Source organism: Boleophthalmus pectinirostris, unplaced genomic scaffold, assembly GCF_026225935.1.
Source record: "Boleophthalmus pectinirostris isolate CB_2022bp ecotype Guang Dong unplaced genomic scaffold, ASM2622593v1 HiC_scaffold_21, whole genome shotgun sequence".
Classification (NCBI taxonomy): domain Eukaryota; kingdom Metazoa; phylum Chordata; class Actinopteri; order Gobiiformes; family Gobiidae; genus Boleophthalmus; species Boleophthalmus pectinirostris.
The window spans coordinates 38,078,746-38,102,057 of NW_026571175.1; the positions used below are offsets into that span (position 1 = coordinate 38,078,746).

At 45.4% G+C, this 23,312-nt stretch overlaps 1 protein-coding gene and 3 non-coding genes across 4 annotated transcripts in view; 1 reads left to right on the forward strand and 3 right to left on the reverse strand.

Annotated features, from left to right (window-relative positions):
* Positions 1-7,324, forward strand: part of ppp1r9a (protein phosphatase 1, regulatory subunit 9A) — a 94,433-nt gene extending 87,109 nt beyond the window's left edge. The window contains exons 18-20 of the mRNA XM_055157127.1: positions 1,737-1,850; positions 3,229-3,408; positions 6,660-7,324. Of these exons, the coding sequence (XP_055013102.1) occupies positions 1,737-1,850; positions 3,229-3,408; positions 6,660-6,794 (429 nt within the window). The 3' untranslated portion in view covers positions 6,795-7,324. The remainder of the gene's footprint in view (positions 1-1,736; positions 1,851-3,228; positions 3,409-6,659) is intronic.
* A 14,598-nt stretch (positions 7,325-21,922) lies between these two features.
* Positions 21,923-22,086, reverse strand: LOC129410187 (U1 spliceosomal RNA). The gene has a single exon (XR_008632750.1). It is a non-coding gene; the product is annotated as a U1 spliceosomal RNA (small nuclear RNA).
* A 330-nt stretch (positions 22,087-22,416) lies between these two features.
* On the reverse strand, positions 22,417-22,530 carry LOC129410208 (U5 spliceosomal RNA). Its single transcript, XR_008632766.1, has one exon. It is a non-coding gene; the product is annotated as a U5 spliceosomal RNA (small nuclear RNA).
* Positions 22,531-23,033: 503 nt separating this feature from the next.
* LOC129410197 (U2 spliceosomal RNA) lies at positions 23,034-23,225 on the reverse strand. Its single transcript, XR_008632759.1, has one exon. It is a non-coding gene; the product is annotated as a U2 spliceosomal RNA (small nuclear RNA).
* Between the last annotated feature and the right edge of the window lie 87 nt (positions 23,226-23,312).

Below are 23,312 nucleotides of genomic sequence, written 5' to 3' on the forward strand. Positions count from 1 at the left end.
GAGATTAACACTGAGAAAGTGAAAATTACAGCATTTGGTGTAAAGGTGAGAGAGTGAAGTGTGGAGAGGAAACATATGAACAGTCAAGATGTTTTATTTTCTAAACAATACAAAATGTCAAGAATGTTTCATGTTACTGGAAGTTCAACCTGACCCGAGCTCCCGACCCGAGCTCCCGACCCGAGCTCCTCACCCGAGCTCCCGACCCGAGCTCCCGACCCGAGCTCCCGACCCGAGCTCCCGACCCGAGCTCCTCACCCGAGCTCCCGACCCGAGCTCCCGACCCGAGCTCCCGACCCGAGCTCCCGACCGAGCTCCCGACCCGAGCTCCCGACCCGAGCTCCTCACCCGAGCTCCCCACCCGAGCTCCCCACCCGAGCTCCTCACCCGAGCTCCCGACCCGAGCTCCCGACCCCGAGCTCCCGACCGAGCTCCCGACCAGAGCTCCCGACCCGAGCTCCCGACCCGAGCTCCCGACCAGAGCTCCCGACCCGAGCTCCTCACCCGAGCTCCCCACCCGAGCTCCTCACCCGAGCTCCTCACCCGAGCTCCCACCCGAGCTCCCCACCCGAGCTCCTCACCCGAGCTCCCGACCAGAGCTCCTCACCCGAGCTCCCGACCAAGAGCTCCCGACCCGAGCTCCTCACCCGAGCTCCTCACCCGAGCTCCCGACCAGAGCTCCCGACCAGAGCTCCCGACCCGAGCTCCGAGCTCCTCACTCGAGCTCCTCACCCGAGCTCCCGACCAGAGCTCCCGACCCGAGCTCCTCACCCAAGCTCCCGACCAGAGCTCCCGACCCGAGCTCCCCACCCGAGCTCCCGACCCGAGCTCCCAACCCGAGCTCCTCACCCGAGCTCCCGACCCGAGCTCCCGACCCGAGCTCCTGACCCGAGCTCCCCTCCTCTGCCTTAAAGATGCTCTGGGTGTTTCCTCTTCAGACGCTGATCATAACTGAAATCACATTAAGCCAATCATCTGAGGAGCTGATTCACCTCGACGCTTCCCCACAGAGAAACACTTTCAGACCAACCACAGCGCATGGAAAAAAAAACTTTTAAAATCATTTCCATACAGATGTTTAAGAAAGAGAAGAGCACAAGAACTTAAAGCTCCTCACATGATTCTCCTTCTGTTTTCTCCAGGACATAAATATTGTATAAGGAGTTTTTGAGGTCAGAATAATTCTGCTGTTTTCTGTCTGCAGATATGAAGTGTTTTATTCTCAAGAAGTGCAATAATTATGATTCTTGGAGCTCAAAAGCTACAAAAGCTGCATGAGGAAGAACATTAAGTGAAGTCTTGAAAAATAATTCTAAAAAAACTTCATCACATTCGTCACAATCAAACCAACAGACTGAGTTTCTCTGTGTGGGAAATGTGGAGGAAGAAGCTGCGGCGGCTCACCCGGCCCAGTACACTGGACCCGGCTGCTGGTCCTGGTCCTGGTCCTGGTGCTGGTCCTGGTCCTGGTCCTGGTCCTGGTGCTGGTCCTGGTCCTGGTGCCGGTCCTGGTCTTGGTGCTGGTCCTGGTCCTGGTGCTGGTCCTGGTCTTGGTGCTGGTGCTGGTCCTGGTCCTGGTGCTGGTCCTGGTCCTGGTGCTGGTCCTGGTGCTGGTCCTGGTCCTGGTCCTGGTGCTGGTCCTGGTCCTGGTCCTGGTCCTGGTGCCGGTCCTGGTCTGGTGCTGGTCCTGGTGCTGGTCCTGGTCCTGGTGGTCCTTGACGTGTTCTGTGTTGTAGGGCCCGTCTCTCAGTGAGGACCTGAGCGGCAGCAGCAGCAGCTCGGTGGAGATCAGCGGCGTCGGGGGCGGAGCTAAACTGGGCCCCTCCCCCCTGACCCTGTCGTCAGACGAGGTTTGTGCACTGAGATTATCGTAAACATTATTGTGACGGCAGAAAGTGAACGGAGCATCCAGGTCTCCGGGGCTCCGGGGCCTCCGGGGGCTCCGGGGCTCCGGGGCTCCGGGGGCTCCGGGGCCGGGGGCCCGGCCTCGGGGCTCCGGGGGCTCGGGGGGCTCCGGGGCTCCGGGGTCTGGGAGGCGCTCGTGGTTTTAAAGTCATTTATTGTCTCTTTTAAAGCGACTGTATGTGAGACGTGACGTGTTCAAAGCAAAACGAGCTTCACTGATTCAGACTTTATGCTGATTTTGAGTTGTGTAACTCTCTGGTGTGTGTGTGTGTGTGTGTGTGTGTGTGTGTGTGTGTGTGTGCGGTTCTGTGTTTGTGCTGCTCAGAGTCTGGACATGATCGAAGACGAGGTAAGACACTGCATGTGTTATGTGCGTGTGTGTAACGTGTGTGTGTAACGTATGTGTGTAACGTGTGTGTGTAACGTGTGTGTGTAACGTGTGTGTGTAACGTGTGTGTGTAACATGTGTGTGTAACATGTGTGACACTCATGAGCACACTCCTCTGTCCTGTGTCAGTCGGACCCTCAGTCTGTGTAAAGTGTTATACGTGTGTGTGTGTGTGTGTGTGTTGTGTGTGTGTGTGTGTGTGTGTGTGTGTGTGTGTTGTGTGTGTGTGTGTGTGTGTGTGTCTGTGTGTTGTGTGTGTGTGTGTGTGTGTTGTGTGTGTGTTGTGTGTGTGTGTGTGTGTGTTGTGTGTCGTCGTCTCTACAGACTTCAGTTCAGATGAAGCTCCTGTTGCCGTGGTTACAGGAGTGAATCTGGAGTCAGGTCCATATTTGTAAATCCGCCCGCGAGTCTCATAGCAACACAAGAGCCAATCAGGACGGAGGAGGTTAAAAACGCAGGAGCTGTCAATCAAACCTAGAACTTCCGGGGCAAATAAACGAGAGAGAATAAAATATCAGAACTGAAATAGGCACCAAGACTGTTTTTTTATTGGTGTTATTTGAAATTTGAAACTTTAAATGAAATATTGGAAATAGAGTTTGTTTGTTTTTTTACACTAAAATGGAAAAATTAAATAAACAGTTTTTGAATTTAATTGTTTTTCGTTCTTAATTGAAATCGAAAAGAACGAGCGGTACACAGACTCTGCTCACCTCATGAACTTCATTTGACTGGAGCTGAACTCTGTGGGGGACGTCACACTCACGTCCACTTCTTCACAGTCTGTGGTTTTAATTCAGTAAAGATCAGATGCAGCGTCTTAAACCCGACCCTGACCCCTGACCCCTGACCCCTGACCCCTGACCCTGACCCCTGACCTGGACCCTGGACTCCTCCAGCTCTCAGGTTCCTCTGTGTTCCTCCTGGTTCCTCAGATCCTGGACGAGCAGCAGGTCCAGCAGCTGCAGCTCCAGGGTCGCGCTGTGGCAGACTGGAGCTCGGAGCAGGTGTCTCTCTGGCTCTCGGGTCTCGGGCTGGAACTTCATCTCCCACAATTCACTGCCAAGAACATCGACGGACAACGGCTGCTGCAGCTGGACAACGCCGACCTCAAGGTACAACTCGTTTAAAAAGGCTTCATGGAAAATCTACTTTTCTGGAGTTTTCGCCCGTGTTATGATGTTCCCTCATCAAAAACTTATCGACATTTTTAGAGCAGGAGTCTCCAAACTTTTTCCTCTTGTGAGCGACTTTTACAAAACAAAAAAGACAGAGAGCTGCTCATGTTAGCGAGCGCAAGAAATTGATAAAGTGTAGGAGCCACGGCGAAGCTTTAACGAGGAACATTAAAACATAAACATAGTCGAGTTTCATTGTTGACAAAAGCGTGCGTTTCATGCTGGGAATTATTTTGGTCGGCGGCAAGAAACACTAATTGAACATGACGGACGGAGCGAGAAAACACGTAAAGGGTATTGATCCCGGTTATTTCTCCACTCTAACGGCAGACGACCCAAGACCATTTGACCAGAAACTGGTCATAAACATCGACGGACGACAAATCCCACTTTTCAACCCCGACAGAACCTGGACCAAACCAAATTTCTGGTCAGAATCTCCAACTCCCTGGACAAATATTCACTTGGGCGACATCCACAATGACTTGGTGAAACTCCTGGGCCATTCACAGCAGAAAAGATGAAAACCTCCAAGAGTCTGGATGTGTTGTTGAACTTGTTGAGTCCACGGTTTGTTAGGATCTTCTACGTTTGCTCTGCGGATGTTTGAAAGTCGTTTAATTCACCGTTAGTGGTTCTTTTCACTCAGAATATGAAAAAGACATTTTCCTTCTTCCGTGTTTCTATTTGTGCGTCCGATAATGCAGCAGGAATTTACCATTATCAGGGAGAATACGTGAGGTTACACACTGTGTTTGACGCTACCGTGTTTCTGCCTCCGACCAAAATATTTCCCAGCAGCAACGCGGACTTTTAATAACAATGACATCAGCTCAAACTCGACTATAAAACATATAAAACATAAACCTTTATCCATTTATTAGTGCACAGGTTAGAATCAAAATACATTTAAAAAGGTAAATAATCAGAGTTTAGTTATTAAGCACAATATTTTAAATCAGAAATTGGTGAGCTGCTTGGAAGGGGGTGAGAGCTGCCGGGAGCTCCCAGGGTTCAAGAAGCTGTTTTGGTTAGAAAAGATCATCCATCCTTGAACAGAACTGGAGGCTCAGACATCATCTGTGTCCATCTCCAAGTCCATCCTCTGACCTAAAACAGAGAGAACAACAGTGAGATGTGCAGATGAACAGGCCGAGCTACAAACACAAACTGGAAACAGGCAGGTGTTACTTTCAGTGCAGTGAGCGCCCCCTTCAGGCTGATATAAGACAGTGTCACCAGAGTCTGACCAGAACTGAAGAAGCAGTTTGGATGAGCTGAGAAACATTTTCAGCCTAAATAAGTCTAATTCTAGAATAAATGTTTGTTCAGTTAACAGATTGAATTTCTTCTTTGCTGTGGATTCTGTTACTCTGATTCTTCAGCTGGTTTCACTTGGTGTAAACCGTGTGACCACAGTGATCATTAGGATTTGTTCACTCAACAATAGACAGGGGGACTTTTTTTTATTTAACCAATCACTGATATTCAATCGTGATGTATGTAACGCTCCGGAGCACTCGGTGGTGTCCAGGTAATTGCCCAATGGCACAACAGCAAACAAATCGGAGAGTGAACATGTCTGTCAATGATCATTGTTGTTTTTATGAGATAAATTTGTGAATTAAAGGTGCAATAAAAAGTGCAAAGTTTGCATTTGACAAAAGACGTCCAGAGGAGGAGAGTGTCTGCGGTCGGGTTGGTTCTGGCCAACACACAGCTCACAGCTGATTGGTCAGTGTGAGCTCTGTCTAGTGTAGGGATGGGCAAACTAAGGCCCGGGGGCTGTATGCGGCCCTTTAAACTATTTAATCCGGCCCACTGAACTTGAATAAATTATAGTAATAAACCTTGTTATTGTTTTATTTTTCCTGCATTTCCGGTGTTTCCCAGTAGATGGTGCACTACATATACATTGAGGTGTGGCTTATTATGTCAGTTGCAATACTTTATGGGAAAGTGTTCTTTCGGATTGACAGGAGTTATTCTCGTCGGTGTATTTGGACCATGAGTGAGGCAGAAGTGTTCAAGCACGTAACACTGCACTGTTTCCTTCATAACAGAGTGAAAGTGAAGTTGACAAAGTCAAAGTAAGTTAGAAGGTCCTTGTGCACTGTGTGTTACAGCTTAAAATGGACAAGCAAGTCCAGCAGAGGGAAGGTTTGGTTGGGTTTAGACCAGAGGTGGGCAAACGTTTTAGCTTGTGGACCACATATGGTCCTGAAATTTGACTGAAGGGTCAGACAGAACACAGGACGAACAGTGTTAAGAGCAAATTAAAGTGTTTAGATCTGTTCCACAGCACATCACAAGCTAATGTGTATTGTGAGCAAACCATCTTCAAGTCTAACTGAGGAACAGCTCCACAACAGAGCTCATCCCACAGAGCCACACTCCTGCATGTGCAGTATAACCAGACCTCAAACTGTCCCATGCATCAAGAATTTCAACATGGCATTTATTTTTACCAACTTAAAATGGAAGCAGTGCAGCCTTATATCTTGAACACTGCTACTTCACTCATGGTCTGAATAACTCCTGTAAGAACACTTTCCCATAAAGCATTGCGGCCAACATAATACACCACACCTCAATGTAAATACACACACACACACGCACACACACTGCGCCATCTACTGGTAAACACCGGAAATGCATGACAAATAATACATTAACAAGATTTATTATTGTAATTCAAGTTCGGCAGGCCGGATAAAAAGGTTTAAAGGGCCGCATACGGCCCCTGGGCCGTAGTTTGCCCACCTCTAGTTTAGGCTCATACAGACGTGTGTTGCAGTTGTGTAGTTTAGTTAGTGGAAATTCTGGATTAGGGAAACAGAACTATAGTAGATAAAAGCACAATATTCACAAAAGTCTAAATATAAACTGTTTGTGTGTGTGTGTGTGTGTGTGTGTGTGTGTGTGTGTGTCTGTGTGTGTGTGTGTGTGTGTGTGTTCTGTGTGTCTGTGTGTGTGTGTGTGTGTGTGTGTGTGTGTGTCTGTGTGTGTGTGTGTGTGTGTGTGTGTGTCTGTGTGTGTGTGTGTGTGTGTCTGTGTGTGTGTGTGTGTGTGTGTGTGTGTGTGTGTGTGTGTGTGTGTCTGTGTGTGTGTGTGTGTGTGTGTGTGTGTGTGTGTGTGTGTTCTGTGTGTGTGTGTGTGTGTGTGTGTGTGTGTGTGTGTGTGTTCAGGCTCTGGGGTTGAGCTCGTCTCAGGATCGAGCTCTGCTGAAGAAGAAAATCAAAGAGCTGCGAGTGGTGGTGGAGAAGAGTCGGCGGCAGAGGGAACGCGCCCGGCGGAGAGACGCGGAAAACACCGAGGAGTGAGGGGCCCGAGAGCGCCGCCTGCCGCCCCGACCGCCACACCGCAGCCACGCTCAGGGGGCCCCACACTGGCCCCTGAGGGACACCGGCCTCCTCCCCCGCCGGAGGAGCCGCGTCTACTGTGGGCACTGCCTGGTGAAAGAGAGCGGAGGTCTGAGGGCCTCTGCGGACCTCCTGCTCTTAGCCATAAAACAAACTACTGTTTCTTCACCGTTTATTTAAAGGTCCAATATCACACGAGACACAACCTCCTCAGACAAACCTGGAGCTCGCCTCATTTGGTCTTCACATCATTTATCTTCTTAGGTTCTTTTTTCAGACCCAGAGTTTGTTTTTGTCCTGACAGTTTGTTCTGCTCCTCAGACCCTTCCTCAGATCCTTCCTCAGATCCTTCCTCAGACCCTTCCTCAGATCCTTCCTCAGATCCTTCCTCAGACCCTTCCTCAGACCCTTCCTCAGACTCTTCCTCAGATCCTTCCTCAGACCCTTCCTCAGATCCTTCCTCAGATCCTTCCTCAGACCCTTCCTCAGATCCTTCCTCAGATCCTTCCTCAGATCCTTCCTCAGACCCTTCCTCAGACCCTTCCTCAGACCTCTTCCTCAGATCCTTCCTCAGACCCTTCCTCAGATCCTTCCTCAGACCCTTCCTCAGATCCTTCCTCAGACTCTTCCTCAGATCCTTCCTCAGACCCTTCCCTCAGATCCTTCCTCAGATCCTTCCTCAGAACCTTCCTCAGATCCTTCCTCAGACCTTCCTCAGACTCTCCTCAGATCCTTCCTCAGACCCTTCCTCAGACCCTTCCTCAGACCCTTCCTCAGACTCTTCCTCAGATCCTTCCTCAGACCCTTCCTCAGATCCTTCCTCCTCAGACCCTTCCTCAGATCCTTCTCAGACCTTCCTCAGATCCTTCCTCAGACCTTCCTCAGACTCTTCCTCAGATCCTTCCTCAGACCCTTCCTCAGATCCTTCCTCAGACTCTTCCTCAGATCCTTCCTCAGACCCTTCCTCAGATCCTTCCTCAGACTCTTCCTCAGACTCTTCCTCAGACTCTTCCTCAGATGTTTCGTGATGTTGCTCAGCAGATTTAAACAGGTTTAAACAAATTTCACTGGGACAAACACACGACAAACATCTTTTATGGATTAAAGAGGAAATTGAAATATGTAAACGTGCCCACAGGATGATAAACCGGGACGAGGGGCTGTTTTCCTCTCACGCTCCTGGATCGTGTGGTGGGGAAGTGTGTCTGCAGGTGGCGCTGTCGTCCTGACTCCACCGAGATAAAAACACAAACAAAACCTGTTTAAATCAGCTGATGACAGGACACAGGAGCTCTCAGCCTCTGCAGCAGCTCTTTGTCGCAGCGATGAATCTGTTCGTGTTTGTTTAATGAACCTAAACAAGGACGACTGACACTTTGTCTTTTACTGGAAATGATTTTCACTTTTTCAAATCACATTTCCAGCACAAAAACAACAAGTGATGATGTGTAGACTAGAGACTGTATAAAGAGAACGAATAACAATCAGTTTTCTTTAAAAAAAAAAAAAAAAAAGAAGAAAAAAAGTCCACTCTTTTAGCACAAATTATGTGATTATTTTGTAATTTTTAATAATTCTTGACTAAATTTAAATATTGTAGCGACCCATAAACTTGACTGCTGCAATGCATCATGGGAAGGTTTTTGTTGGAGCTGGTGACAGAGGAACATTTCTGTAGGTGTGTTCAGACCGTGAGTGAGACACATGTGTTCAAGACATAAAAGCCTGAGTGGTTTCACAGAGTGAATGGTGAAAAATCAAATTTAGAAGTCAACAAATACATGTGTTGTAAATTTAATGTACTGAGAATTGCACAGCAGAGTGGAAGGACATTTGTTTAACAGGAGACCTTTAAAATTGATCTCCCCTAATGTGGCATCACTCACTGTGTGATTGATGTTGTTCTGTTATTTGGATGATCCAGCTTCAGTCTCAACAATGTCCCATAAACCTGAGGATGAAGCAGAAAGCAAAACTGTCAGGATGAAAACGAGATGTTGGTCTGGAGAAATAAACCAGGAACATAAACCTGGAGTTGGGTTTAATTTCTGAATGAACAGCTCCTCCCCCTCAGAACAGATCTCTGAGCTGAAATGATCCATGTGATTTTAGTGAAGGTGTGTGGAGTTTAAAAACACACTGGAGCACTTCCTGTATCACCACATGATGACATCACAAGGTGAATGAGAGAAGAACTCGTGCTAAATGTGTTAAACTTGTGAATGAAACAAACCACAGCTCCAGGTCTGTTTGTGTCGAGGAAACGACTTTAACGTTAAAGAGAGAAAAGCGACATTGGGCCCTTTAACTTTGAAGTGGAATCTGTTAAAAAAAACACACAAAAAAAACATCTCCAAACTTTTCTCCTGTGCCATTTTGAGCAAAGTCCTGTTTATGACCCGAACCTTCAGACACATCAGCCTTGAGATGTTTGAGAGCCGCCGCCTCCTCGTGCTGCTGCAGACTTCACCAGAGCTCGTCTCACTTCTCTCTCCTCACGCCTTTTCTCTTGGTTCCTCCTCCTCAGTTTTACAGCCGTCAGTCTGAAGCTCCGGGTTCTGTCGTGTCCCAGAACTCAGAGGCAAAGGAAGGACAAAAGGACAGGGACAAAAGGAAACAATAAAATAAAACAAGTGTAAGTACAGTGCTCAGAACAGTCGTATTGAACAGTCAGAGGAAAGTCTGTCCACTCACACAGACCAACCTGTGGTGCCACAAACTGATTCTGCCTCTTTTTTTTTTCAGAGACACACGGGTCAGTGGGGTTAAACCATAGAACTATAATAAAACATGGAAGATGAATCCCTGATGGCGTCGTGTTGGTTTCAGGGGTTTGTGCTCATTGGCTCATGGCCCCAAAACATTTCACTTCCGTATTTAACCCTGCGGTCGATTATTCTTCAGAATTGGTTTTCCAAAGAAGTCGCCTTGTGCCACACGTGAGTCGCCCCTCAGATGGAGACAGATTTATGAAAACATTGATTTAACTGTGACAAAATAATTCTAAAACACAAATTACAAAGATTTAGTCTTGATGGAGGCTTCACCGTTTGAACAGGGGCACCACACCAGGATGTTTGGTCTGTGAGGAAACACTGCACCCTCTGTCCTCTGTCCTCTGTCCTTTGTCCTTGCTGTGTCTCCTATGTCCTCTGTCCTCTCTTGTCTCCTCTGTCCTCTTTCGTGTCTCCTCTGTCCTCTTTCATGTCTCCTCTGTCCTCTCTCATGTCTCCTCTGTCTCTCGTGTCTCTCTCTCCTCTCTTGTCTCCTCTGTCCTCTCTCTTGTCTCCTGAGGCTGGGACTTCCTCGGCCGTTCCCTTCCGAGGCGAGGAGAGTATTTCAGGAGGAGGAGGTGAGGAGGGAGAAGTGGGACGCGGCCCAGAGGAGCCCTGAAGAGGAGCCACTGGGAGGAACCGGACGCCTCACACTTGAAACTTTTGATTCCAGTGGTGCTCGCGCAGTAACGCTCGTCTGTACTGCACTTTCACAACAACTCCTCCCCCCCCCGCGGTGGACTGGGCGGGTGCTTCAGGAACACTCCTCCAGACTCGTGAACATACACTGCAAAAACCTAGAAAATGGCTTGAATCACAGGACACAAAACCCCCTTCCACATGTTTATCAGAATTCCAAGTCAAATCATTTTAAAGGAGACGCATTATGTGAAATCTGCTGTTTTCATGTCACATTTTCAGTTGTTCAGAGTGATTCGTGCACGTTTGAGTCCACACACGGTCACTGTTCACACGATTTTGATTATTATTATTTTTAATTCATGTTCCTTAAGGACGTCACAGTCGCGTTAGACGAGTCAAACGCTTTGAGTGTTTTAGCACAAGTGACAGTTTTCAACACCGTCCGTATAAAAAAATATAAAATACCTGCATAAAAACACAAGACACATAAGAAATTTACTTTACGCATGTTACATTGTTGTTTAAAATCAGTGGTTGAAGTTTCACAATCTGGAGAAAGAGATTTACTCGGGCTCCGTTCAGTCTGCAGTCTGAAGTGACCCAAATCTGATTTGATTTTTCTCCTCTTTGCTCCTGTGTCTGAACCACACAGAGCTGATTTTTTCAAATGTGACCCAGGACACTTGGATATGTGCTCCTCAAACACATACATGTCCGATTTTTGGACATGTGACTTGAGTCTGAACGTCCAGGTCACATTCATCCACCTACAGGTCAGGTTCAGAGTCTGGTCAGTGGAGGGAAAGTGAGGTTCAACAGTTCATTTGTATTTGGAGGATTGTTAGTCTGATTCCTGAGCTGGTTTCATTTGGTGGAAACCGTGTGACCTGCAGCATTAGGATTCATTCACTTGACAGGAGACGGGGACTTTTTTTATTGAACCAGTCGCTGCTGTTTGGTCGTGACGTTTGTAAAGCTCCAAATCCTGTAGGAAGAAGAACAATAACGTCTTTCCCCGAGATCAAATTCACCAAACATTCTCTTTGTTCTGACTTTAAATCCTCGGGGATCTGGGGAATCGCTGACGACACAGAATGTCTGTCTCTTCTCTGATTGGCTGGTGCCCGAAATCGCAAACCGTCGAGACCAGGGGTGGACAAACTACGGCCCGGGGTCTGTATGCGGCCCTTTAAACCTTTTAATCCGGTTTGCTGAACTTGAATAAGTTACAATTATAAACCTTGTTGATGTTTTATTTTTCCTGCATTTCCGGCGTTTCCCAGTAGATGGCGCACTGTATATACGTTGAGGTGCAGCGTATTATGTTGGCTGCAATGCTTTATGGGAAAGTGTTCTTACAGGAGTTATTCAGACCATGAGTGAAGTAGAAGTGTTTAAGATATAAGATGCACTGCTTCCATTTTGAGTTGGCAGAAATCAAAGACAGAAACTGTGAAGATGTAGTGTTAAAAGTTTTAACAAATGAAATATGTAAAGATCCTTGTTGTGTTTCATGTGTAGATGTGTGAGCATGTAACCTACTGGCCAGAGTAGAACCTAATCATTTAAAAATCAGCCTTCACCTGTGGTTTGCAGTAGAGCAGATCTGTTAACTTTTCACGTGTTCTGAGTCTTTTCGTGGTGATGTTGTAGTTCGCTTCCTACATAAGAGTAAATACAAATATAATGCAGCCGAGCTCTTAACACGCCATGTCCTGTGTTCTGTCCGGCCCTTCAGGCAAATTTTGAGACCCTATGTGGCCCGCGAGCCAAAAAGTTTGCCCACCCCTGGTCTAGACTCATGCAGAGTTGTGTTGTTATGTTGTAATCAGGCATTTTGATCATCAGTGAGAATTCCAGTTTAGACACAGAGTCAGGAGGAGAGTGATGATGATAATATCCTGAAGGAGAACAGAACTTTCATTGCTTTAAAATAGAAACTGTTAGTAATAATAATAAAATATATATATATATATATTATTAATTATTTTTCAGTGTTTTAGAATGACAGATATTTTGTTGTGATGTTTTGTAGTGACTTTCAATTGAAATTCAAGCTCAGCTTTTCTACACATCTCGTGTTATTTTTTTTCTCTCCATCATCTGCTCCTGTCAGGCCCTTCAGTCTAATTTTAGAACCTTTGTGGCCTGACCTCTGTTTCCTGACCTATTTAGTCTAATCAGAGTCAGAGTCTTATCAGAACCGGGCAGTTTTTGAAATGATTGTCAAAGAAATGTGCGAGCGCAGCTACAGGTCGACCTGACTCAACAAAAAATAAAAAGCGTGTGAGAAAAACCCAAGGAGGATAAAAACTCAAACCAATGAAGCGGCCGTGGACGTGTGACCTGAATATTTTACTGAACACACTCGCTGTGTGTGACGTCGTCGTGTGTGACACTTCTGGAGCGTTTAAAGTTCACACTGGAGATCACACACACGTCACATTTAACTGGAAATGTGAGCGAGCTCACAAAAAAAATCAGATTTCACCAAAAATTTGAGCATTAAACCCTGCAGACTGAACACAGCCCAAGAGTAAAGTTTATGTCCTGGAAAATTCTGAATCCAGTGGAACATCAGAGTTAAAACACTTAAAAAAAACTTGACATTTAAAACAAAAGTAATTAAGACTAGTTCCAGATTCATCCCATCACCATTTCACCACAACTAAAAAAATAAACAACATTTCCTACATTTGTGTTTTAAAAAAATGACCCACAGATGTTACACAATCTTGACAAAAACATAATGTGTCTTCTTCAAACGTGATTTACAAAACTGAAACACACCGGTCAAAAGTTTTAGGACATCACACTTTTCACAGTTTTTTTTTGTAACAGCTGAACTCACTCGTGGCTCGTTCTTTTTACAACACAAATCAAATATTGTTGAGAAAGTGTGTCAATTGTCGGTCGCTTCACTCTTCAGTCTTCAGCTCGATGGGTTTAAGTCTGGACACAAGTTTTACCGTCTTTTTCTTTTTTTCCTGAGGTGGTTTTGGCAGAACTTGGACTTTGTTTTGCTCTTTTAGCTTTTTTTTTAAACCTCTGTCTGTTCAGTTTTTTTTCCTTTGGACCATTTCAAGCGACTCACTGGATTTGCGTGAAGAAAAATGAGGGTTTTCTGAAACTTTTGACCGGTAAAAAACACATGTCAAAGACGTATTTCACATTTTGAAGATTTTGGTTCTGAGCGTAAATTATCAGTGATGCCAAAATCCTGCTGGAAAACGTTAAATTTCTTCAGACTTTGGGGGTTTGTGTTTCCAAAGTCCAGAGTGAATTCAAGCCGTTGTGCCGTTTGTAGATACTCATCGTTCTCCTGCTCTGCTCCACTCGCGCTTTGCTCCTGAACTGCTTTTTCTACCCTCAGTAACGCGCTGCCTTTAGAATAGACGAGTGGAGATCCTTTCTTCTCCCACACCCGACTTCCGGAGGGGCGTTTGATTTATTTACCTACAGAAAATAAAAAGACTTTTCCTATGATAAATTATTACTAATGCTGCTGAAGACGGACGACAGAACTCTCCTTTTGAAATAACTTTAATTTACGTTGGAATAAACATCTTCTGCCATTCTTTAAAAATGATAATTTAACATATTTTTAATTATTTGTAGAAATTATTTAAGAAAATGTTCAGAAATTATTTTGATGTTGCCAAGTCGTGTAATTTAAAAGATCTGAGCCTGTATGATTTTTGTCCTGTGTTCTCTTTCTTCCTTAAAGCTGCACTGCGTAACTTTTCTGGTGGAGGGTGCGTCACCTCCTCGACTCCATGGACATGTTTGTTGTTGCTTTGTCTAGAATGTTCCACAGTAGGCGAGGATCGTTAAGAAGTTGCCGATACGATACAGATTTCGATTTTTGATTTGAGACGATTTATTTCAAATTGATTTTATGATTCAATAAAAAATAAAGTCTAAATCACAACAATAAAAGTCTTTGTTAAATCAGTTCTTGTGCAAAGTTCATCTGAAACACAAACAATTTAATCCTCAAAACAGTAAAAATGTCAAATGTGTCGCAAAAATAAAGTCTAGCCGAGTTAAGACGACCTGGATTAAGAAAGTTTGATCATGATTTGAGTGAATTTCACTAAACGAGTAAAATTATCTATCAGTAGAACAAGAGTTTTTGTAGTTAAAATACAAAAACACTTCTCTGGTTCATGGGTCTTTCTCTTTCTTCTCGTTCTTCTTCCAGAGGCGTCCAGTGTGGTTTTCGTCGCTGTGGTCTCGATTACGTTACACTTTTACAGGGTTTTCACGAAGGTCCGGAAGATTTGGTGTTATGATCCCGCCCATAACTCAGTGAAATCTGATTGGCTCAGACAAATGTCCATCTCAAACTTTGTTCCAGCCTCTGAAGGTCCTGCAGGTGTTTGTTTAGTTCAGTTCCTGCAGGTGTTTGTTTAGTTCAGTTCCTGCAGGTGTTTGTTTAGTTCAGTTCTGCAGGTGTTTGTTTAGTTCAGTTCCTGCAGGTGTTTGTTTAGTTCAGTTGCAGGTGTTTGTTTAGTTCAGTTCCTGCAGGTGTTTGTTTAGTTCAGTTCCTGCAGGTGTTTGTTTAGTTCAGTTCCTGCAGGTGTTTGTTTAGTTCAGTTCCTGCAGGTGTTTGTTTAGTTCAGTCCTGCAGGTGTTTGTTTAGTTCAGTTCTGCAGGTGTTTGTTTAGTTCAGTTCCTGCAGTGTTTGTTTAGTTCAGTTCAGGTGTTTGTTAGTTCAGTGCAGGTGTTTTGTTTAGTTCAGTTCCTGCAGGTGTTTGTTAGTTCAGTTCTTGCAGGTGTTTGTTTAGTTCAGTTCCTGCAGGTTTTGTTTAGTTCAGTTCCTGCAGGTGTTTGTTTAGTTCAGTTCTTGCAGGTGTTTTGTTTAGTTCAGTTCCTGCAGGTGTTTGTTTAGTTCAGTTTGCAGTGTTTGTTTAGTTCAGTCCTGCAGGTGTTTGTTTAGTTCAGTTCCTGCAGGTGTTTGTTTAGTTCAGTCCTGCAGGTGTTTGTTTAGTTCAGTTCCTGCAGGTGTTTGTTTAGTTCAGTCCTGCAGGTGTTTGTTTAGTTCAGTTCTGCAGGTGTTTGTTTAGTTCAGTTCTTGCAGGTGTTTGTTTAGTTCAGTTCCTGCAGGTGTTTGTTTAGTTCAGTTCTTGCAGGTGTTTGTTTAGTTCAGTTCTTGCAGGTGTTTGTTTAGTTCAGTTCTTGCAGGTGTTTGTTAGTTCAGTTCCTGCAGTTTTGTTTAGTTCAGTTCCTGCAGGTGTTTGTTTAGTTCAGTTCTTGCAGGTGTTTGTTTAGTTCAGTCAGGTGTTTGTTTAGTTCAGTTCTGCAGTGTTTGTTTAGTTCAGTTCCTGCAGGTGTTTGTTTAGTTCAGTTCCTGCAGGTGTTTGTTTAGTTCAGTTCCTGCAGGTGTTTGTTTAGTTCAGTTCCTGCAGGTGTTTGTTTAGTTCAGCACTTCAGGGGGAGTATTTTAACTCTTTGGTTCCCAAGAAATATCAGTCCAAGTTTAAAACACTGATCTAGAAATTATTACTCGTGTCGTGTTTATTACTCACTGAATAAAAAATATTGAAAAAATATATTAGTTTTACAAAAAATCATTACATATTTTTTCTTGAGCCTTCAGAAAACCTTGAAAACTCTGAGGTTTAAACTCTGAAAGAAATTCTGTTTGAACAACAAATGTTTGGCTCTTTCATTTACATTTCCAATAAAAGTCACTATAATCTACTTTTTAATTCATGAAATAGTTTTGTGCCTAACATGGGATTAATATTTTTTATTTTTGCCCAGCCCTAGTTTTTTCATTTTGGTTTTGGAGACAAATAATGTAGAAAATAGTTGGGTTTTTTTTCGGATTCTTATTTTTGGTTTTAAATTGAAAAACGAATAAACGAATGAAACACAGATTCTCTTTGCACTTAAAATAAGAAATTAAATTGAATGTTGCTTGAAATTAAGAAAAACACACTTGTTCCATCAATAGAATCGACTCAAATAAAGTCAAATGTTTTTAAATTGAAGTCATTTTAACGAACATACACGTCACTTTTTGCTGTTTGAATGAGTTTCTTTTCTCTAAAATCAACAAAACTGTAGCTGTAACAAAATAATTTAGTAAAATACAACAAAAATTATTCTTGGCGATATATCAGGCTACAGTACAGGTCAGATCTGTGGAGAGGCGACCCCCTGTTCACAGAGAATTGTTGTATTTTTGTGCAACAGAAAAACCCGTGATGAATGAGTTTAATGTCACATCACGGAACATTCCAGCAAAAGCCGTATCATCTCCATGGAGACGAGCGGCAGAAAAGTTGCGCAGTGCTTCTTTAAATGTGGCTGAATTTGCCGCGAAGTTTCTCAGACTTAATTTGAATTGTTTTATTGTTTATTTATTTTCATATTTAATAAGGAAAAATTCAGAATAATTTGTGAATCGAAATAATGAAAATCACACTGATGTTTTGATATTTGAGCTTCACGAAGAACGAGACCAGAGAAACAGAGAGACAAACACAGAGACAGAGACACAGAGACACAGAGACACAGAGACACAGAGACACAGACACAGAGACACAGACACAGAGACACAGACACAGAGACACAGAGACACAGAGACACAGAGACACACAGACACAGAGACACAGAGACAGAGACACAGAGACACAGACACAGACACAGACACAGAGACACAGAGACACAGAGACAGAGACACAGAGACACAGAGACACAGACACGAGACACAGACACAGAGACACAGACACAGAGACACAGACACAGAGACACAGGGACAGAGACACAGAGACACAGAGACACAGACACAGAGGACACAGACACAGACACAGAGACACAGAGACACAGACACAGACACAGAGACACAGGGACAGAGACACAGACACAGAGACACAGACACAGAGACACAGAGACACAGACACAGAGACACTGAGACAAAGAGACACAGGGACAGACACACAGAGACTGTGGAGCTGGTGGATTATTATGACACTGTTTTGGTCCAAAGCTGAAATAAAGAAACTTTAACCCTGTTTTTTTTTTTTTTTTTTGCTCCTCGTGTTTTTATGTTTACAGATTTCAAACTTTGGCTGAATTTTAACTAAAAACACAGTTTGGAAAACAACAGTTCAAGAAAAGGCCTTGGCAAGAAAAAACAGAAGGAAAATCCCAGGTACTTTGTGTTGGTGATTTTAACACAAATACAAAATATTATAAATAAAAACGTCAATAAAATAATTTGTATTCTGGGTGTTTGAGAAAAGCACAAATTTAATATTTCGGGTTTTGCCTTTGATTGTTTTGCTGTTTCACCTCAAAAGATTTGGAGTTAAAACCTGAACAGCTGAACCCGTCCATGTGGTGGCGCTGCAGGGCCCAGACTTCAGAACACCGCCACCTGCTGGTCGTTTAAATGTGACTGAATAATGCCAGAACCACAGAGTGTGTAAAAGAAATCACCCACAGACTCCAGCGTCGCTCAAATGAGGCTCCAGATGTTCACGGTTACAGGAGCAAATCTAGAGTCAGGCTCAGAGTTATGAACAGGATTCTTTTGACGGACAAAACAGCAAAAAAATAAATAAAAATTCAGGATCATGTGTCATGGGTTAATACGAACATCTTAAATATCCATGTGATGTAAAATAACTCTTTTCACATTGTATCTTCTGCACATAAACAAGCACAGTTTGGGTTTTGGAACATCCATTACACAATAGTTCTGAAATCTTCCTGATTTCTTGGATCAGTCACAGACCAGGAACTATTAAAGTCCGACTATTGCTCCTCCCCCCGACCGTCCTGAGAAAGCACAGGCTCCGCCCTCCAAACATGGCGTAGGCTCTGGGTGAGCCGCCCTTCCTCCGCCATCTCAGGGAGGGAGGGGGAGACAGACGTGACCCTGACAGCGGCAGGAATAAACTTTTATTCATCATGGAGACACAGCGCGTTCAGCCGCATGTGTTGGACCTGGAATCAGACAAGGACTTTGAGGTAATGGTTTAGCCCCAGTTAAATCCTGTTTTAGTTCTGGTTTAGACTTGGTTTTAGTCTTGTTTTAGTCCTGGTTTAGTCCTGGTTTTAGTCCTGGTATTCAGGACTTTGAGGAGCATGAAGCTCAAGCACCTCGTCCACATCAGCTGAACATTACTGATTGGTAAAGTTTTAATAAACATGAGAAGATAAACTTATTATATCATGTAACTGTAGTAGAACAAAGAGCTTCTGCTGTCGCTTTTGTTTAGGTTCATGTGGGAATTGTCGGCTGATGCAGGGCGGAAGCGGTGGAGCGGGGGAGGGTGTGACATAGGTGAATCTGTCGCATCATCCTTGTAGCAGCTTTAGTTTGTCGTCATGTGGGAGAGAGGCAGAAAAACACTGCAAATTGTTATAAAAAAAAAACTAAAAAAAAACACTAAATCAAACTAAAAACCACTTGGGCGACAAATCCAAGGCCCACACATCACATCACTCTGAGAAGGTAGAAAGATCTGAAAAGTTGATTTTGCAGGAGATGGGCCTTTTAAAACCAAAATGTTGAGTCCACAGCAGCAGGTCCAGACAGACGAGCCACAAGATCCTAACATAAGTCAATGTGAGCCAGAGTCAGAAGGAGCCGGAAGAGCCTCCTGGAGCACTTCCTGTTCGGCACACGGCACCTACAGCGTTAGTTCTGTCCACTCATACAGACGGACTACGGTCAGACACAGACACTACAACTGTTCAATCATTAAATCATCTTAAACTCGCCCATCACAGACATAAATGATTCTGTTAATATGACTCAGGCTGACGTGTGTAATTCAATAATCCTGTCACCAAACAAACTGTACACAAGTGTCTTAGGCTGCGTTCAGTCTGCACCTGAAGTGACCCAAATCCAATTTTTTTGTCTCTATGTTCCTGTATCTGATCTTTTAATGTGAGTCTGAACCACACAGATCTGATGTTTTCAAACATGACCCAGGACACTTGGATCTGTGCTCCTGAAACTGATCCATATCTGATCTTTAACATGTGACTTGAGTGTGAACAGTCAGGTCACATTCATCCACCTACACGTCATCAACAAGACACAAACGTCACTATTCTGCACTGAAGTAGAGAAAACTGTTCATGATCCATGTGACTGAAGTGAAGCACATCTCCACTCACCACAAAACACCACCACCAAAAACCTGGTCCTTCTCCTTCTCAATCTCCTCCTTAAAACAAGTCAGTTGTTCATGTTGTGGCTCCGGTAAAAAATAAAGATTAAAATTAAAAAAGAGAGACCTAAGTTGGAGAGAAGAGTGCGGAATGAAAACCTTTCAGTTATTTGCACAGTTAAAGAGAAATGTTTAGAGTCTGGATTTAAACAGCGTCACAGAAGAGTCTGTCTCACATGTTCAGACTGTTCCAGGTTTTAGCTGCATGAACCTGAAACTCTGACTCCCCTTGTTTAGTCGTGACTCTGGCACCAGCAGGAGTTGGTCCCTGAGCTCCTCAGAGTGTGAGATGTTCATATGACACTAACATGTCACAGATGGACTTTGGTGCTCGACCATGGAGACACTTGTACAAACAGAGCTGCTTTAAAGTCTCTGAGCCACAGGAGCCAGAGCAGAGACCTGAGACCAGGACTTATGTGCTCGTACTTCCTAGTTCGAGTCAGGACCCGAGCTGCAGCGTTCTGGATGTTCTGGATGTTCTGGATGTTCTGGATGTTCTGGATGTTGTGGATGTTGTGGATGTTGTGGATGTTGTGGATGTTCTGGATGTTCTGGGTTGTGGATGTTGTGGATGTTGTGGATGTTCTGGATGTTCTGGATGTTGTGGGGATGTTGTGGATGTTGTGGTGGATGTTCTGGATGTTCTGGATGTTCTGGATGTTGTGGATGTTGTGGATGTTGTGGATGTTCTGGATGTTCTGGATGTTCTGGATGTTCTGGATGTTCTGCAGCGTCTCACAGCTCGTTTGGAGAGACCAGTGAGCAGAACATTACAGTATCTAACCTACTGGAGACAAACGCATGGATAAGTTTCTCTCAAAGTCTGATTTAGACACTAAACCTTTGATTTTTGCTCTGTTTTTTAGATGGTAAAAGGCTGCAGATGTTATTGATTTGATGTGGCTGTTAAAGTTCAAGTCTGAGTCCATTATTACCCCTAGATTTCTTGCCTGATTTGAAGGTTTTAGAGAGAGAGACTGGAGGTGATGCTGACACTGTCCCTTTGTTTCTGTGGACCAAACACTATGACTTCAGTCTTGTCAGAGTTTAGCTGGAGAAAGTTGTTTTGCATAAACCAAACACTGATCTGTGGAATCTTGTTTCATTTAAAACATCACACTCGGCTACATTTATCAAATAAAAAAGATCCTCATTTCTCTAATCTTCTTCTGCATCAAGTATTTATTTTAAGCACCGTCCACATCAAGCACACAAACACCTCAGAGACAGAGACAGACAACACGACAATAAACTGTCCTAGTGCTGATCTTGCTTCTTCTGATTCAGTCTCTGAACCACTTCAGCAGTGACATGATCCATGAAATGTGCTTAAATAAAACAAATACAATGTTTGAGCTGTAAGAATGTTGAACTGACTGTACGTCATATTCAGTGAAAAAAACTAATACAAGAAAATGTGTAGGTTACACGACCATGTTCTGGTAGTAAAACCAAAATGCTCCATAAATAAAAAAAAGCTTCTTTTAGCAGGTGAAAGTTAGAATAAAGTGAAAGTGAATTTAAAAAAAGCAGTAGCCTAAATGAACCAATGGCCTCACGTTCACAGGTCACGTGGTTTTTGACAACCTGACGTGAGCCTCGAATCGGGGCTTCACTCGACACGCCCCCTTTTTAAATGTTCAAATGACCATCGCTACTCTGCAGGGAGAAAATAAAACAACAGAGATGATTCGACGGCTCATAAGTAGATTTCCAGGACTGTCCTTTTCTTTTCTCTGCACAGAAATGGCTTTGAAATTGGAGCATGTGACACCACAGAACCCCAGACCCAAGTCCTGACCCAAGTCCTGACCTCTGTATAATGAGTGTGTCACTGGAGGTTGTGGAAAGTGCCACGGTTTATTAAAATGTCTTTGGAATTGTGTCGATGCATCGAGGAGAAGACTCCTGTACACAACATCCAAAAGCACTCGCAGATTCAAACAGAAAGGTGTCCGACGTGTTTTTCGATGCCGCGGTTTGAACACAGCTTTAACTCCTGAATTGTGCTGCAGTTTGGACAATATTTTGCTCAAATCCAGGACTCAAAAATAAAAGTCCTGTTCCATATAATCTAAAAAAGCTACTTGACGTTCGTAGCCAAAGGCCGAGAAGCTTAGCCCAAAAAAGTGGGGGATAGGGTTTCGCCGAACGCCCCCCCTGGCCGCAAAGCGCCTCCAGGGAGGCGGAGCTTGGAATCCTGCGCAGCCGATCCGCCTCCTCCTCCTCGGCAGGGAGCCCGACTCGAGGCGGTCCGACCGACCCGGGACCGACCCGACTGCCGACGGGGCGGACGAAAGCTTCTTCCCTGGAGAGGAGGAAAAATGAGTTTGTAGACCGGACTAAAGTTAGTTTGGTTGAGTACGCGCGCCGCTTCAGCTCTCAGGGCAGAGAGAGAGACACAGACAGAGAGAAGAGAGGGGAGGGAGATAAAGAGAGAGACACACTTGTTTCTTTGGACAGGAGAGATGAGGGGAGAGCGCGGACGCAGTCCCCCACTACCAGAAATTATGCAGTTGAGATTCCCACATTTGGGGAATTCACAGGGGTCAGCACTTCCGGAGTGCAATGGACGAGCCTCGCCCTGGGCGAACCGCCTGGGTGATCACGGTGTCGCCCCTGCCAGGTAAGTATGAGGCGCTACTCCCGGAGCCCGGCCCCTGCTCCCGGCGGAGCGGCCGCCCGGGGACGGTCCGCGGGGTCCGGATGGCCGAGAGCGGGCGGGCGGACCCCGAGGAGGAGCTCTCGGGCCTGCCTGCCCGCCCTCCCCCGAAGCCAGCGGCCTCTGGTTAGCGGCAAACTAACGCACGTGAACGTTCGCGCGGACGAGGGAAAAAGTCAAACGGGCACCGCCGGGACGACATTTAGGCCCAGACCTAGGCCACGCGACGCCGAAAGACCGGCTAAGCGGACGGCACGGCCGTGCGCGCGGAGGACGGAAAGTTACTTTGGACAGAGGCGCAAAGCCCCGCCGCGAGACGGGGCGTTCAAAAATTGAGATAATCTCTTGTTGTTCCTCTCCACGGAAATCTTTAGTAAAAGGCGAAAGATTTGTACGATCTGAAGAGAAACAAGAGTGTCGGGCCAGAGGGGACGCACGCCGGCCAGCAGGCCGGGCCCCCCGCCCACCCGTCACGGGCGGGCGGGGGGGCAAAGGGCTCTCTTTTCGCGTAGGCTACAGCAACTCGTTTGCACAAGGCGTGGGCAGCGGGAAGAGCAATGTGGCTACAGGAGGACTCCGGAAGGAAGGAAGTAAGGAGGGAGGGAGGGAGGGAGGGAGGGAGGGAGGGAGGGAGGGAGGAGGAAGGAGGGAAGGAAGGAAGGAAGGAAGGAAGGAAGGAAGGAAGGAAGGAAGGAAGGAAGGAAGGAAGGAAGCTGCCAGCCTGACAGGGAAAAAACATTGGATGAATGCAGGAGGCGGGCGGTGGGGAAAGAGTAGAGAAAACCAGGCAGGAGCGGGAAAAGAGGGGGACAAATAAACCCGGAAAGACGGAGAAAAACACGCGCAGACGGGACACGGGCCGAGAGGACGGGAGAGAGAGAGAGAGAGAGGAGACGGCGGTTTTATATTTACCTGAGAGAAGAGGCGCACCGGTCCCGGAGGTACTGCAATACCGGGCGGATGCGTGGAGCGGACGGAGCGAGCCCCGGGTTCCGTCTCCCTGCTCCAAAAATCAATTTAATACATGGTCCCCGGGTAGGGGACGTATCAGATATTAAACTGATAAGAACAGATACTACACTTGATCTTAGCCAAAAGGCCGAGAAGCGATGGCGCCGACGGCTCCGGGGAGCCGGGGGCTTCGCCCCTACGCCCCCTCCCGGCTGCGGTTCCGGGAGCGCCTCCAGGGAGGCGGAGC